Source organism: Aspergillus clavatus, genomic scaffold, assembly GCF_000002715.2.
Source record: "Aspergillus clavatus NRRL 1 1099423829736 genomic scaffold, whole genome shotgun sequence".
Lineage (NCBI taxonomy): Eukaryota > Fungi > Ascomycota > Eurotiomycetes > Eurotiales > Aspergillaceae > Aspergillus > Aspergillus clavatus.
Genome location: NW_001517111.1, coordinates 52,046 through 68,411, shown reverse-complemented (window position 1 = coordinate 68,411; position 16,366 = coordinate 52,046). Strand labels below are relative to the sequence as shown.

Genomic DNA, 16,366 nt, shown 5'->3' with positions numbered 1-16,366 from the left:
TGGGTACTTAGATACGTGGTGAACTATCGTCTTCGTTGCTGCAGGCCAAGTCAATCAACGCGCCCTCCACTTACTTGAATGTTGGGAACCTGCATTATAACAATTATTAACATTCACACAGAATATTTTTTATTTTATAATAACGAATCACCTTGCCTTGAAGTGCTGGAATCAGTATTTATTTGACGTAAGCTCAGTAATCAATGAGATGTATTGTATTACAAGTAGGTACCGTCACTATTATTGCAATACTTTACAGAGCAGCACTCTCTGTTATGAATGTTCATACCTTGGTATTAGTAGTATTGTTATTAAGTGCGTTATGAAGGATCTTCGGGGCAAAACTGCTGAAAGTCTAAAAATGGCGAGGTGTCACACAGACAAGTTTTATTAACCAGTTACCTAGGCTCACCACATTCACTTGTGACAGTGATTAAAGCAGCAACTAGTTAGTTACACATACATGGAGTCCAACATGCTTTTCAGGATACCTGCAGCCGCACGTTGCGCCTAAAAGGAGTTGCTGTGAGTAGTACAAAATGGTTCTAGAAGTATACCACAACAAGTAATCATCTGACGATCAGAATGATGCTATCTTGTGGCAAAATGGCAAAAGCCATGACGATGAGACTTATGACTTCCCCCTCCCCCCCAGGCCCCAATGCAATATCCCTGTCTGACTGTGCAGTGTGCACTCTTCAAGAGAATAGGGATATCAAGTATCAACAGGGATAGCCATTGTGAGCAACTAGCCAACTACGCTTTCCCCCGCCCGACCCTATCCAGTATACAGTAGTCTTGGTGCTGATCCCATCGTCCCATAGTTAGCATGTCACAAGTCACGGTCCCCGACCCACAGACCCTCCAGCCAGTCTAGCCTAAAGCACTTCCAGCCTAGCTCCGGTATGGAACATTCAACCTACGAGACGGCAGTGGCTGATGAGTGGTAATTATGAATGCACACACGGAATCACGACTGATCCGGTAACGTCTTCCGTTGTTTTGGCCTCAGACACAAAGCAGCCGAATCCAGCCAATGATTCGACGAACTACAGGAAAGGACTGGTTTTGGCCCCCAATCAATACTGTCGATACTCGATACTTACTGAATACGCCGCATCTTACCAGAGTAGGTACTGTACGTACTCAACGTGTAATTTACCAATCTACTTCCGTTGTGCAAACTACCCACGTGATGCTGTGGAAGGTATCTTGGCCTTGTATAGATACTAGGTATGGTACCTAGGTCACCCAGTCGAGAATATGCATAAGTAAGAGTACGAAAATCTACTGGACGAAATACGGAAGACGTACCCAGGTACCTAGGTAGGTAGGTAGCTTTGAAAGTCGCTCTCCATGATCGTGATTGGCTGGCTGCATTCATCTCGCCCAAGGTTGAACCCTGAAGGAAATAACCTACAACGAAGGCAAGTACTATCCTATCTTGACACCTTAGTAGTACTCAGGTAGTAGGACCGAAGGTGAACCGGAATTCCAACCCGAAAGACTAAAGGCATCCCCCGAAGGGCTGCTTCCGCTGATCTAGAAATAGAGTCTTTTTAATTTTTTTTTTATTTTATTTTTATGTTTATAGAAGTGGTCAAGGTAGAGTCTAGGGCATGAAGGATGTGTGTTTGATATTGAGATTAGTCTAGATCTGTACTCATCAAGGGTATTTTCCTCGTCTCTTACTTTCGCTTCTCACGCAGGGTCTGTAAGTAAACAATGCCCTCGTAACCATCAGGAAAAGAAGATCATTATTGAATAAGCTTTGATGTAATATTAAGTACTCCGTAATAAGAACCCACAAGGCCACAACTGAAGGTTTCCATGTGATATTAGGTTTAGTGTACTACGTCTAGATACGGAAGACGGAGTACGGATGCGGGCAATGTTATTGCTATCTATTGCCTGGCTGTCCGCTGCCAGCCAGAGGCCCAGAGGCTCAGAGCCAGGTACTGACACTGGCACTGGCGGCCTTGAGCCCAGGCTCTGTAGGGGTCATGATCATAACCAAAGAAAGGCTTCAAAGCTGTACGGAGTACTCCGTAGACCCATCTATTATTATGGAGATGAAGTTCAAGCTCTCGTTCATGGAAGGGGACGAGCACAGAAACTATTACGATCAAGTAACGACAGAAAAAAAAAGCCGTCTCATTGCTTTCCCCAGGTTTAGAAGTGGCTGTTCGTCACTTCTTGGGAACTGTGAGCCTGCGACCCCCAATTTGGAAGGTCCTTAAAATAGCGCCAAGCCGGGATAATTTTGCACTTGGTGTGGCCGTGTGGGGAACTTGGGTACTCAGCAGCTTCCCTGGTCATACTCCGTAGACTCGTATCATATACACAAAGAATACCTTGGCCTGGTTAGCTGTATGGAAATGTGGAAATGCTTCCTTAGATATGGATGTATCCAGTGAAGGGAAGGTATGCCTGATTGGCAAAAAGATAACACCAAGATTATTATCATCTCCCAGGTCGTTATCTCTAGTAAGGATATCTTAAACAGGGTTTCCAAGTTTCAATCATTCATTTACTGAATGAAGTGGACTAGTCCGGTCGAGAATAGAGAGGTGCTGGTTGCAGACTTGCAGGAGTTGATCAAGAGGTCAATCAACTGTGTGTGGACTGATGGCTCAAGGGTTGTGTCTGGTAGGCTGCTTTCTTTCTTGTCGGTGGTGGCATCTCCATTCTCCACATCTTCAACAACAATACATTGTAATAAGGTGATCTTGATCGGTTTACTTTCTTCTGGAACTACTCGCTAGCTACCTATCTTATCCCATGTTCAGATTCCTCTAATCATATCCTGATTCATCTCTCCCAGAGTCCCCAATAGTAGCTTAGTACGTACCGGTATAACAGGTTGAATACATAATAAGTATTGTACTACTACCTATTCTACATGGTTGTAGTTTCTTGGATCTCCAATTCTCGAATTTCGTCATACAATAAAATCAGGCCAAAAAAAACACCAGAGTTGAGGTAAAAGGAAAAAAAAAAAGAAAGAAAGAAAGAAAGAAATGAATTGGCTGATGGACGCTAAAAAAGCCTAAAAGAAGCTAGCGACGCATCTTTCCTCATGATCTGGTGTCTAAAGGTTCTTACTGCAGTCTTCCCCCTGTTCTAGAAAAAATCCCGCGAGGAGAAGGATGAGTTAATTCTGTTGAGGTCGGAGAAAGAGCATTAAGAGCCTTCAATGACGGACCTACCATATAAATGTAGGTTGCTACTCCTAGGTCCCCGCTACGCTACCCGATAACTGTGAACTGATATGGATAAAAAAACAAAGAGCAATCCCTGGGCTATCCATGGGATTGGGGGGGGTACCCTGATGAATGCAGCATGAGGAGGTAAGTCCATCCAATAATATCATACAGAGAAAGCCTTGGGCACAGTCCCTAGTCGGCCAATGGATGTATGTACTTACTTCCATATGGGAAGTCTTCAAGATGATATCTAGATGGAAGTATTTGCTCTAATCTCAAATCACCGATAAGGAAATCAGTCCACTTTTCCATTTCTCTTCAGTCTCCACTTCAGGTCTTCCGAATTCAAACCAATTGGCCGTCTTCGGCTGCTGTACAGAGTATTTCTTTGCTGTTCATCGGTCATTCACAGGGAACATTGAATGTATTGAAAGATGTATATAAGTAATCCAAATGCGCAACAAGACTTGTTCTGGTCTGTTTAGAATGATCCAGATGGACCCGTCGACCCTTCCTCCTCATAATATATTACCAGGCCTAGAAGTACTAGGTTCAGCATACCTACTTATCTACCTAGGTACCGTAGTTGTGTATTAAGGTAATGTCAGTGAATAATTACAGGAACACTAGTTACTAGGTAGTGGCTGTTTGAACATATAATCTCTTAGTGCCTCCTCCATACTTGACTTTTACTTTATCTCAGGCAAGTCCCGGAGGCCCTCGAGGGAATTGGTCCACTTTCTACTGAATTCAGCAAATACTCTCTCTCTCTCTCTCTCTCTTGCTGTGTGTGTGTTGTACTCTTCCACCAATTTCCATTCATCCTCAATCATAGAAGGTATCCATGTAGGTGAGAGGTAACTTGGTAATGTACAAAGGTTACATACCGTTTGACTGTACACCATACAGACTTCTTGTACCTACTCTGTACCTTACATTCTCTGTCTGGGTGTACTCTAATGTGAGAAGAGGGAGGAAAAAAAAAAAAAAAAAGGAAAAGAGAAAAACCGGATATTCTCCCATTCTTCTTTCTCTGACCTCTACTTACTAAGAGGGTGGAAAATAAGAATCCTAATCATTTAATCATTTCTACCGGGTCCGTCTAGGTAGTTCCACCTACTCTATCTATCCTACCTACGGTAGTCCTCTCCAATACGCGCAAGTACCTACAATACACGATCGCTTGTTGTTTCTTCGCCTGCATTGGTTCCCGCTGAACTGACTCCGGATCGCCCTTCGCGTCTTTCGGGGCGGTTTTTGTGGATTTCCCTCCTCTTTTAATTTTAGGTCTTAACTCTTAAGACCTCGATCCCCTCCACCTACGACAAAGTACCACTTAGCTACAGAGTACTTATCACTACTAGCAACTGCTGTCAGTTTTACTCTGTTAGTTGTATTTGGTGGTGAAGGAAGGCAGCTGTCGAGTACTGACTTACCCAAGTACTACTACTTACTACTACTACTACTACTACTACTTATTACTACTAGTACTGGTACTACTTCTACTTCTACTTCTACTCCGACTTCTTCTACTTCTGCTAGTACAACTACTAGACTACTTACAATGCTTGCATACTTCTTCCTGCGTTCACATTAATTCACCTGATTGATTCACTTACCACCTTCCTGCCTTGCCTATCTCAATAATATCACCCATCTTGTCCCTCTTCCATATCTACTTACCCCTCTTGGACTCTCTCTCTCTCTCTCTCCCTCTCTCTCCCTCTCTCCCTCTCGCGCGCGCAATTTACCACATTCATCCTATTTATCTCACTATCTCTCTACCGATCCTCCTCATTTCCCTCCATGCCCTTTTCCACTTAGGCTTTTCTCGCGTCTTCCAGCGCCCCGATAACTCCTGGTCACTCCACCCTCTTAATATATCTGTCATTCCTCCTCTCTTCTCGGACTCAAAAAGTCTGCCCCCGTCTCTTTCTCTCCGTTTTCTTTTCCTCGGAGTCTCAGTCTTTCGTTTCATCCGCGCGCTACAACTGCCATCCACCAACGTCTTTGGTATCTCCCTCAATACTCTAAACCCCACTCCTGCGCAAACGAAAACCGCGCTCTCCCCGTCTCTATATTGGTCGCCTTAGTGTTATCAGACGTTGCCCGCGCCATGGAGGGCTTCGATACCATGGCCATGCCATATCTGGCCAGCCCGCTGTCGCTTGGAAATATCCAGGGCGCCGATTATCTCAATGCCATGCCTGGGATCGATATACCGGAACAACGCTCGAATTTTGACTCGGATACATTCGTCAGGTGAGTATTCGAGTCTTCGCGTATTTCCTGAAACCACCACCCGTTTCTCAGAGCGCCATATTGACCGTGTCTTTCTCATAGTGGTGAGGATATTCCCTATCCTCAGCATAATTTACCGGCGACATTGAAACGCTTCCCCTCAGGGTATGAAGATCCCTTCACAGAAATGGTGACGCCATTCGCCCCTACACCATCCGAACAGCCTGCAGACTCATCCATCGACCACAATCATAAGTTGCTTTGCTTCTCGATACCGGTGTACAATTTTACATTACTCGATTATTCGTTGCGACGGACATCCATATCGTTATCAGCCCAACTTCATGGCATGTTCTTCCTTGCGGAGTCGCCATGGACCACGTCCCCAACAGAAAACGCTCCGCCGCAACAAGGGGCGGAATTGACATGCTACCGCCGCAATCTCTTTCAGATCACAGGTTCCGTGACCCTGCCACGCAGCCTGCGCTACATAATGACTGAGCAGGGGGACCGTATACCTATTCTTGCGCATGAACTCGCTGTTTCCGCCACAGAGTCTGTGGAGGGTAATTCAGTGAAGATTATCTCGGTACCCTGGAAAACACCCGCTGCGAACAGTAACCCGCTCCCCGATGACAGCGGCGCAACTAGCAATAATGCAAAAGTTGAGAAAGAGCCGCCAGCAATCCCATTGGACACAATGGCGGGTCAAGATCTAGACACTGACTACGCTACCTTTCCCATTGCTTGGAAGCGGCTTCAGTTCCGTGTTGCCACAGCCAATAACGGACGAAGGAAAGAGCTACAGCAGCACTTTGTCGTCAGACTCAAGGTGATTGCCACACTCTCTACGGGGGCTAAAATTCCGATCTGCGAGGTTCACTCTGGACCGGTGATCGTCCGTGGCCGAAGTCCACGCAATTTTCAGTCTCGTAAGGATCTGCCTCTTAGTGGCAGCGCGGCTGCTTCGAGGAAAAGCGCCCAAGCCGCGGCTCTCAATCGCACACCCACCACTGAGTCCATTCCCCGAACCGGCTTGAGCGCGGCTAAAGCAAAATCCGCTGTCAAGAGTGCCTCGCCAGAAACAACTATCCCTCAAGCTGTCGTTGGACCCCGGCAACAGTCGTCTCCTGATTGGACGCATATACCGCAGTCCTCAGGCGGCACCCTCTCTTCTGCGGCGTTACCACAATCTTCGGTGTATCCACAGTCTAATCCAGAGTTTTCAAGACCGGATAGTCAAAGACGATCAAGTGCAATGGCGGCCCCCATTAACCTTTCCCTATTGGACGATGACAATACTGGCGAGGCTGTCAGCTTGGTGAATCCAACTGACCCGACTTCATACACCAACGATGTCTCACAGCGCCACCATGAGATAGGCACCTCTGCACCTCCCGCCAAGATGCGCAAATTATCTCATGGGGTGTCCCACGCTCAATCACGAAGCACGTCTACGTCTCTACCCTTATTGAATACCGCCGGCCTGCAACAACCTTTTGCGTCCACTCTCCCCTTTCCGAACGAGAGTGCTGACTTGCTATACGAATACTTCCCTCTGGGCTTGGATGATTGGCAGGCACCTGTGGATGCGGTCTACCGACCGCATGTGGTCCATCACACCAATATGCCAGAAATGAAATTTGTCGCTGCTAGAGGCCGAAGTAAACGGTATTTTGCTGCAGAAGATGTTTTCTAAGAAATCTTGAAGTAGGATCTTCCGGGCATCGCGCTATTCCCCCTCTATATTAGCGACACGGTCTTTTTCATGGCCGAGAGATTACCGGCAACGAGTCTTGGGCTTTGGTTGTATTGGGATGTGTCATGCTCTGTTCAGGTCTCATCCCCACACTCCTGTTTTGTCTGATTATATTCCTTTGATTATTTCTTTCACTTTTCTTGCTGGCGCTTTGTGTCAGTAATCTCGTTTCGAATGGGCCGGAACAAAACGTTCGAAATCTTCATGGATATCTTATGTACGGATATGGGATTCATTCTAGTTGTAAAGGTCCGTTCCGGTGTGATGGAGTTGAACTCATGATGATGGGAGGATTATCGAACCCTTCCTTGCTTTCTTCTTTACTGATTTGAACATTTCTCTTTCTATATCTTCATCGGGTTCATGTTACTTGAAGTGCATATATCTCACTGTTTCATGATGCCATGCTCCTAGAAGACTGATGTCCCCGGCCGGGAAAGAATCAATGGGTCCTATGAAGCATTCTTCTTCAATTAATTACCTTTAAAGGCTATCTCCTTGCCGGTTCCACTCAGACCGGGGAAATCTCCTATGACAGGCCGTTATAATAGTATCGCATCATTGTTGATGGATTCACTCTATCCAGTCATTGGGCACTTGGTTTCCTCATAAGTATCCCAGTCCATCGCCACCAACGGCCTCGAGATCCGCCTTGATTTCCCATTCATGAGCCCCAACCCGTGCGGCAATCTCCATTCTGCGTTGCTTGCTCATGCTCAACCATTGGTATAGAAGATTCCCATCAAGCATGCCCCTTCCTGCCGTTCCATCACTTTCGATGGCACGGTAGGCTCGGGGGTTCAACCCGCACGGATGCTCCACGGTATTTGCCAATTGGGACTGTAGCGCTGACAGACGACGATATGACTCCTCTGGAATGGATGTGACGATACCAATAGAACCACTTTGGGAAGTGATGAGTACTTGCTGGGGTGTAATTCGAGGATCGACTTCCATCGAATCTGAATCCGCTGAGGGGATCTCGTAAGAGGCAGTGGTGCGAGGCAACAAAGTCAGGGTCGAGGTGAAGTGTCCCATGTGGAATTTACTGCGAACTAGCAATTTGTCGCCGTTTGAAGACATGGGATCTATTTGGGATCAGTGAATACTGCTTTCGGCGCCGTCAATACCATTGGGACTTACCTTCCGGTTCGTACTGTAAGACATGGAGATTGCAATCACTATCAGCGACCAGGATGAACAGCTTGTCGCCGTCAGGAAGAAAATCCGCGGCCACAACCTCGGGATATTCCAGGTCTTTCCCAAACAGACTCATCTTGTATGGCTCCTCCTAAGAACACGCATCAGCACAATAATTTCGCATCTGAACGGGAGTAGGGGAAATACCGAGTAACCTGCGAACCAAATTCCTTTGAAGGCGTCTCCCACTATACACATTCCAGTGCCTTTCAGCTCTTTTAGCACATTGACGTAACACTGCACATCCATGAAGGCAACAGGAAGGAGACTGCCATCCTCTTTGAGGCCTCGGACCATACACTTCTGCCCTTGCGCAGCAATCAAGAATCCCTGACCACCAATCTCCGACAAAGCAGTCACAGCTCCTTTGACCAGCTCTTTGCCTATGAGTTTCAACTTCCGGTCCGTTTCGGGTTTCTCAGGGTCAGGAACCACTTTAATCACTTCAAAAACATAGATACAACCACGTGCAGGTATGTCTTCACCGCGCGCAAGAGCTGTTCCCACAACAATCATATTCTTACGCTCATGGGTATTCTCCGAAACCTCAAGGTTCATATTCTTCACGGCCATGATTTCTTCATCAGGACCTAGCGTATAGCTTCATAGTGCGGGCGACGTCGTAAGCAAGCGAAACCCATTCAAGTTTTTTCAAGATACATACCTGTCAATGACAGTCCATGTTTTGGGGTGCACAACTTTGAGACAGCATTGGCGTAATTCGGGAAGAAACGAGATGGCTAGAACATGTCAGTGCGTACTATTTGATGGGCAATTATCAGGCAAACCTTCGTTCCGCCATTCCGGGTGTAATTCGTCATCTTCGGGCAATTTGAAATCTGCACTATGACTGGTGCCCAATACATACGTCTCGGACGATATAGAGTAAGCTAGGTGATCCACATGTTCGCCGATAGCAACTTTCTTTAAGGTCCACGAGTAATCATATATTGTCTCAGGTGGCAACTGGCAAATGCGAACGACATCCTATTGATTCCGTTAGCCCGTTTTGAACAATCGTGAGGGAGGTAGAAACACTTTTGAATCCACATAGATGAATCCTCTCCCCAACGAAGGGTCAGTGAAGTCGAAATCGCTCAGGCTGCGAACCACCCCGCCCCTCAAACGTAAAATGTGAGGGCAACTCCTCGATGTTTTGAAAATGAAGCTTGCTGAGGTACCAGGCATAAACACAGCGCTATATCCCGAGATGTCTGGGAGAATACACAGTGGTCTGTGGTTCGATGGCTCCTTGTCCGAGATATTTGTGTCTGAATCAGGAGGAATTCTTGGTAAAACGTGGTTCGTCTCTTTCACGAATCGCAAGCAATGGGGATCACCATCTTCTTCGACCGAAGAAATGAACGGTTTGTATATCACAAGATCATCATTATCAGTACGCAACTGTGTGTCCCATCAGCGTTTGCTTTTCGAACTAGCAATCATACATAGAAGAGATTAATGGCGGGGGAAACAAGGACAGTGACATACAATCAAGTGAGGCAATGGGTTCCAAGAGTCGCCAAGGTTTGCAACGATTGCTTCAGATAGAATCTCGCGTGTAGTCGAGCGCTTTGGAAGCTCTGTTGAAAGTATCGGAGGCAGGCAGTCAACGCCTTCGATAACCGACATCAATTGCTGCTCAGGAAGTCGATAAATCTTGTGCAAGTGTTAAAATAGCAAGCATCCAATGTTAATTGAGATCCGAGTACTCACAAATAACCGACAATCTGTACTCAACAGAAAGAGAAGCAAGCCGCAATCAGTGCTCTGCTGTGAGGCATGACCCCTCGGTGAGAAAATATGGGTTGTATCCCAGTACAGGCAGCAAGAAAGCCACTTCTCGTTTCCTAGGATATCACTCATGTCCAATTCATCAAGATCTCCACTGTCATCTGCCTGAAGAAGCAATAACGTAGAATCATCTCGGAGTATCGCGATGTAAGGATCAGCGAGGCTGGCACTAAGAGCCATTCGTTCATCGCTGGTGTCTTCATCCCAGACCGGATATATCTGGGCGAGTTCCAAGTCTATGCCGTTGAATTACTTGTTTGGCCAACTGTGCAGTACAGGATGAGAGGCTTACCGGAATCATAGCTTCGGACCTCGTTCCTTAGAACTTGAACAACACGCTTTCTGTTCGACAATGTCCCAACCTGTATCGAGATATCGTTGTTCGGGTTAAATTCAGGAGCTTTGAAGGGCTTCAAATTCAGTCCATCAACAATAAAAACTTCTGACTCTTCCTTATCAATTGTTTGTGGTTTTGTCAATATGACATATTGACGCCATTCCTCGATGTTTGTTTGGTCTCCAGACATAGGTTTTGCGGCGCTTCCAAGAGCTATAGAGGCTGTCCAAACTCCATGGATGGGTCCAACGTTCAGCGAAGCTTTCACAACGGGCTCTAATTCACGCTTCATCACAACCAAACCACCGTTTCCATTCGAACCATAGGCTGCGACTAATTCTAACTCAGAGCAGATATTGTCCAAGTGAGAACCAGTGTCTTCAACGGGCATTGCAGGCTGACCCAACGCTATGTCTCTCAATGGCGCCGTGTTAGGAAGCACATCGTGCACCTTGAACTTATACGATGCAAATGTGGACGGCGCAACTGAAAGGCGATGGCCAAGTGCTGGGGTGTCAGGTGCAGCGGAATAGAGATCATCTTCATAGACATCTTCTTCGCTTTCACTATCGTCTGAACCTTCTTCGTGATCCTTTTCGATCCGCTTAGACTCTGAGCGAGATTTCCTGGCATTCGATGATGATAAGGACCAGCCGAGGAGCACAGATTCAGCATCCTCACTGCCAAAGAATACTTTGTCACTTCCAAGTGAAGCTGATGCTGATGCGGCAGCCTTCAAGATATTTCCCCCAGCATGACCAGGTAAAGGACGAATTGATATGCCCGATACTGATCTCCCGTCCAGTTTGAAGTGAACAAGAACCATAGTCCCCGAAGAGAGAGCCAGAAGCAAATCCCCACTGCTATTACCGAGAAGCTCTACAACGCATCCTTCGAGTCGGAGTGCCAGTTCCGACTGATCAGCCATAGAGAATGTCGAGACTTGTCGGGAAAACTCATTGACTCCAACCGCATTTGTTTTGCCTGCCTGATCGACATGCACAAGCTCATTGTATCCAATGAGCAAAGCACCCCCAACAGGAGGCGGGAGAGCGACCACTTTGAACAAGTCGCTTGGCAGCCTAGTGACTGATAGCAGCATAGTTGAAGCTCGCTGTTCTAGGTCCAGTGTAAAGACGGTGTAGAAAATAGCATCCTTTCTCTCATGAAGCAAGGAATTCGATGTGGCAATCTGCGAGTAGAGGATGCCGAAAGTCGGTTCCCTATATTCGTATAAGAATGCAAGGCTGACTGGATGAAGTATTGCAGAGTCCAGGGCCGTAAGAGGAAGAACAAATGATGAAGCATATGGAGTCTGATGAACTGCTCCTTCTTTGGACTTTGAATTACCAGCACTATCATCCATCTCATGCTCATGACTCTGCTTTTGAGAATCAGATTCATAATCGCCCATCACCAAATCATCTCCAGGTTGATGGAAAGGAAGAATGGCGAGGTTGCGAATCCCGAAATTGAAAACTGCACATCTACTGCTTGGATCCACGCTCAAGATGCTGCCACAGCTGCTCAAATCAGGTACCCAGGGGCTACGGGTTATATCATCCCGCTCATAATAGTGTATAGAGATGGTCGAAATTCCATAACGCTCTGGATCCCACTCCACCAAGCTAAGTTTAGCATTTCGAAAGGCGAGCAAGATAGCGTCTCCGCCGCTCTTAGTTTTTAATAGTTTGACCCGACAGAGATCGCTTACTGTCCCAGAGAGCGAATATTCTCGCTCCAGGATTAGCTTGGTTGATTGAAGCTGGTCCGGCCGGGCTGACTTGGCTGCAATGATTTCACCTTCTGCTGAACACGAGACATTGAGTAAAGAGAATATTTGGAGGACAGACGTCTTAACCACGACCAGGTTAGTTGCCGTGGCAGAGAGAAAGGGGATTGACAGAGAATGAGTTACCCCAGTAGGGGGCAACAACTCTGTATAGCACTGCATCTGAATTTTTGTCCAAGCCTAAGTTCGGATAGGATGTCCTTCGTGGAAACACTGTCAACCTAGAGTTGTCCAAAGCAAACAGATAGATATATGCATTGCAGGAGCAGTAACAAGTACAAAAGTAGAGTGCTTGCAAAAATGAAGGTGACTGATAATAATTGCTAGAGCTCCCAATTCTATCATGCAAACCGTTTATTTTGGTTGTGTTTATGATGGACAAAAGGCTGATCTGAGAAAGCTCCCACGTGACCCATTGAGACAACCTAGCAGTTGATGATGTAATACGCGTCATACAAGATCTAGTGGATATCCAAACATACAGCATTTCAGCTTCATCACTACTACTACTACTACTATTATCAACCCTCCCCCGGTTACTCAGGGTTAGCGAACTACGGGAACTATGAATTGTCAGTACCATTATTAGTAATTTTTGTTAGCATCGCGATTTTTATCATCGTCAGGGATAGAAACCCTTCGGACGCAGTAAGTTTTGCTCTATAAGCTCCATAGTTGTTTCATCCGGGTCTGTGGTTAATATCAACAGTTGATCATCTCCGGGGTCCTTCATACTCTTCCTTGGAGATTAAACCTGTACTCATCTGAACTGGGCAGCACGAGAGGTTTGATATTAGGCCATGGAGTCCTTACAGATCTACCTTATTTGGTCTGTGTATGGCGTTGCAATCGCAATTCTGATTGCGGTTGCCTCAACGTTTATATGTGCTTATCAGACCCCAAGAGATCGGTCCCCTTCTGTGACATTGATTTGCATAATTTCCATCACTGTTCTTCTTGCAACTGTCTTACTTTTGCCAGTAGACATTGCCTTGGTCTCATCAATTACATCATCTGCTCTTGGCCGGCGGAAAAGTTGGGCTACTCAAGCTGAGGTTGACAAGATCACCTTTTCATTAACTATTGTGTATTACTCACTGTATACCGTGGATGCTCTCCTGTGTCTCATCGGAATACCTTTCACATATTTCTGGTACGAGGAATACGACGAAGTAGCTGCCGAGGCAGGCCAGCAGACTGCTGGCCAACGGTTTTGGGCTGCTTTTAAGTACACGTTGTTTTTTGTTGCCATACTAATTGTCTTATTTTTGGTTGGGTTTTTCATCCCTACCTCGAGAAATCTAGCCGGTCATGATTCGGATTTCTTGAGACGGCTGTTTACCGAAGATCGTAAGTTGGAAGCCTTATCCATCCTGAACACCCAACATTTTTCCCTTGTTAAGGAGCTCACTGTTATTCAGGAGGTCAACATGCTCTAACTTTCTCGGTCGGTATATTAACAACTCTTGGTTTGAGCCTTTATATCATATACACGTCCTCGGGACTGGCAAGGCTCCCTGTTCTCCTTATGAAGACAGCTCCGTCCTTCTCCAGCCCATCCTTAATTGCTTCTACGGCCATGCAATTGGATTCTAATCGAGAACGTCAGCGGCAATTAGACGGGCGCTGTGGGGGGGATACTGCTCTCCTATCCTCCAAAGACCGGCGGGAATTAGACTCTCTAGTAAGGGAAGAGAGAACCCTTACACGTCGACAGCGCCTAGCTGAAGGAGCTCAAGAAGAGCGAAGAAGCTGGCCGATTAAGGTGTACCACAAGATGGAAGCTGTTCTTCATCCGTTTAAGCTTCTGGCTGGCTTCGTTCTACTCCTGGCTGCACTCTTCCTATGGACATCGTTATGTGTGACAGCAATCGATAAACTGATGAATTCGCCTTGCAAACACCGTTGCGGATACATACTTGAGCGTGTTAATATCTTCAACCCTGTCAATTGGGTGTTGATTCAATCATCTCGAGTATTCCCAGTGGACTATGTCATATTCACACTAATCGTTTTGTTTCTCTTCTGCAGCTCGGTCGTTGGCATTGCTGCATTTGGTATTCGATTTCTTTGGATCCAAATCTTTTCAATACGGAAGGGCCGTACCTCGCCCCAGGCTCTTCTTCTACTGACATCAATGCTGATGCTGATCACATTGGCCTTGAACTACTCGGTGGCTGTGATTCTCGCGCCTCAGTACGCGACTTTTGGGCCGCAAACTTTCTGTGACATGCCACCAGTGTCTTCTGGGCCGCAACCTGATTGTTCTAGAGCTAGAAATCTCATTAAGTCATGCTCTGAAAAAGCAGAAAATATAGGCGCGAATGGCCTTTGCACACCAAGCGTTGCAAGTACTCTCCTCAATCAAATGACGTCAAATTTTCCATTTTTTGGTGCTGTTTTTTTCTGGGCACAATTCATTTTTCTTGGTAAACCTTTTCTGGCTGCAAAATCCGGAACTCATCGCTGATATCCGCATTAGGTCTATACCTTCTAGTCCTCGTGGTCTCGGTCACTCGCTCACCCAGACTTGACGAGCATCAGTTGGACGAGGACGCGGAAGAGGCCGAGGAAGAACGCCTACTGGCAAGGACTGGTAGACGTATCAATACCGCTTAGCACGGCATTGTTGCGCTGATGATGGAATCTCTCTGGCACAGTAGGAAGGATTGTTCAAATAGAATATCACTTGGTGGCTGTGATCTAGATCCTAAAGGATTGTGACAAGGACTAAAGTTATAGTGCTGTTTAAAACCCCCCTATACTCATGATTCCTTGCAAGAAATGGAGGGCATGACATCATCAAAAAGCACGAAGTCGATGTGAACATGCATTAATAGCTCGGCTGACTCTCGCGCATATCTCCATAATTCATTCAAAGCTTGCAAACGTGCAATTGATCGTCAAGTTGACTTGGCCAGATGGGACATTCCAGTATACAATTTCGAGGACACATTTCGCCCGCGATACTGAGGACTTTTAGTCAATCATTGAGTAGAGCGAGAGCATTTTCGAAAGCCTTCACTACATCTGCATCTGGAATAGGATTGTTAGCTAGGCTCTGGTGATTTGAACTCTCTATCGTACAGTGTCGCTTCTTTTTCTCCAGCTTCTCTTCAGAACTTCGCACATGTTGCGTCTGGGTCTTGAATCTAAGCTTGGGTTAATTATAGCGAAACACCAATAAGGGTGTTGTTGGTGACGATCCCAAACCTTTTCAAAGCTCTGCTCTCATCGCGAACAACAGCAGATTGTGCCCAATTCATGAAAATCTGAAGAGGCAATGTTAGAGAGAAAAGATAGCCTAGAAATACACAAGGTACCTCGAGCAATGCTGAAGATCGAGCTCGCAGCTCTTCTTCGGCTTGATTGTGTTTATCAATAGCGTTCGAATAATGCCGTTGGAGCTCTTCCCAGGGGAGATGTTCAAGATCTTCCGCTGACTGCTGTTTGACCTGGTAGTTGGGTTGCTCCTTCATGGAGTTCTTTTCCTGCTGGTAGATTCTGTTTGAGCCTTCGTTATACTCAAAGGCGGCTTTTGTGTGGTTTCCGCCCCTTGAGTCCATCATGAGTCGTTGTACTTGGTTTAGACGATTTAGAAACTCATTGATCAGGGGATTTAATAAAGACAAACGGTCTTCATATAACACGCGCGTACCATGCTGTATCTTCTGCTACAATCAAGACTGCTTGAATGGCCTGGTGATCCTAACGGTATTTTCCAGTCTCGGACTTGGGAATATGTAGCCAGAGAAAGATGATGATGAGTGAAGGCATATTCTTGCCTTAGGCATCATACTCTGCCTTATCATGTGACATTTATTTGCTGGTCAAGTTCTCCCGCCCATGTCTCAAGAGAAAGGAGCTCTCCTCCAACGTATCCTCTGACAGCTACCTTCCGCATGAAACCTGCAGGGGGTCATGAAGAATGAACCTTTGGGCTTTATAACCATTTTCAGGTATATGTGTCGCTAATCAGGTGGACTAGAGTACCGATCAGCCGCCAGGGGGCATGAGAATATGAACCGCTTGCCAAC

General features: G+C 46.2%; 4 protein-coding genes across 4 annotated transcripts, besides 9 other annotated features; 2 read left to right on the top strand and 2 right to left on the bottom strand.

Annotated features, from left to right (window-relative positions):
- Positions 1–1,556: 1,556 nt before the first annotated feature.
- Positions 1,557–1,592: a microsatellite.
- A 1,394-nt stretch (positions 1,593–2,986) lies between these two features.
- Positions 2,987–3,021: a microsatellite.
- Positions 3,022–3,966: 945 nt separating this feature from the next.
- Positions 3,967–3,988: a microsatellite.
- A 194-nt stretch (positions 3,989–4,182) lies between these two features.
- Positions 4,183–4,213: a microsatellite.
- Positions 4,214–4,647: 434 nt separating this feature from the next.
- Positions 4,648–4,766: a microsatellite.
- Positions 4,649–4,708: a microsatellite.
- Positions 4,649–4,725: a microsatellite.
- A 133-nt stretch (positions 4,767–4,899) lies between the features above and the next one.
- Positions 4,900–4,942: a microsatellite.
- Positions 4,901–4,942: a microsatellite.
- Positions 4,943–5,322: 380 nt separating this feature from the next.
- On the top strand, positions 5,323–7,146 carry ACLA_057380 (NDT80/PhoG-like DNA-binding family protein; the record flags this gene model as incomplete). The annotated part of the gene is made up of 2 exons (XM_001276507.1): positions 5,323–5,468; positions 5,550–7,146. 2 exons carry the CDS (start codon positions 5,323–5,325, stop codon positions 7,144–7,146), a joined length of 1,743 nt encoding a protein of 580 aa, XP_001276508.1.
- Positions 7,147–7,812: 666 nt separating this feature from the next.
- On the bottom strand, positions 7,813–12,491 carry ACLA_057370 (cleavage/polyadenylation factor CFT1; the record flags this gene model as incomplete). The annotated part of the gene is made up of 9 exons (XM_001276506.1): positions 7,813–8,294; positions 8,350–8,497; positions 8,554–9,007; positions 9,071–9,146; positions 9,195–9,393; positions 9,445–9,810; positions 9,898–10,065; positions 10,123–10,436; positions 10,493–12,491. The coding sequence occupies 9 exons, from the start codon at positions 12,489–12,491 to the stop codon at positions 7,813–7,815; spliced, it is 4,206 nt and encodes a 1,401-aa protein (XP_001276507.1).
- Positions 12,492–13,129: 638 nt separating this feature from the next.
- On the top strand, positions 13,130–14,948 carry ACLA_057360 (putative LMBR1 domain protein; the record flags this gene model as incomplete). Its single annotated transcript, XM_001276505.1, has 3 exons — positions 13,130–13,679; positions 13,751–14,758; positions 14,812–14,948. 3 exons carry the CDS (start codon positions 13,130–13,132, stop codon positions 14,946–14,948), a joined length of 1,695 nt encoding a protein of 564 aa, XP_001276506.1.
- Positions 14,949–15,312: 364 nt separating this feature from the next.
- On the bottom strand, positions 15,313–15,898 carry ACLA_057350 (uncharacterized protein; the record flags this gene model as incomplete). The annotated part of the gene is made up of 4 exons (XM_001276504.1): positions 15,313–15,365; positions 15,417–15,481; positions 15,543–15,601; positions 15,653–15,898. 4 exons carry the CDS (start codon positions 15,896–15,898, stop codon positions 15,313–15,315), a joined length of 423 nt encoding a protein of 140 aa, XP_001276505.1.
- Positions 15,899–16,366: the final 468 nt, after the last annotated feature.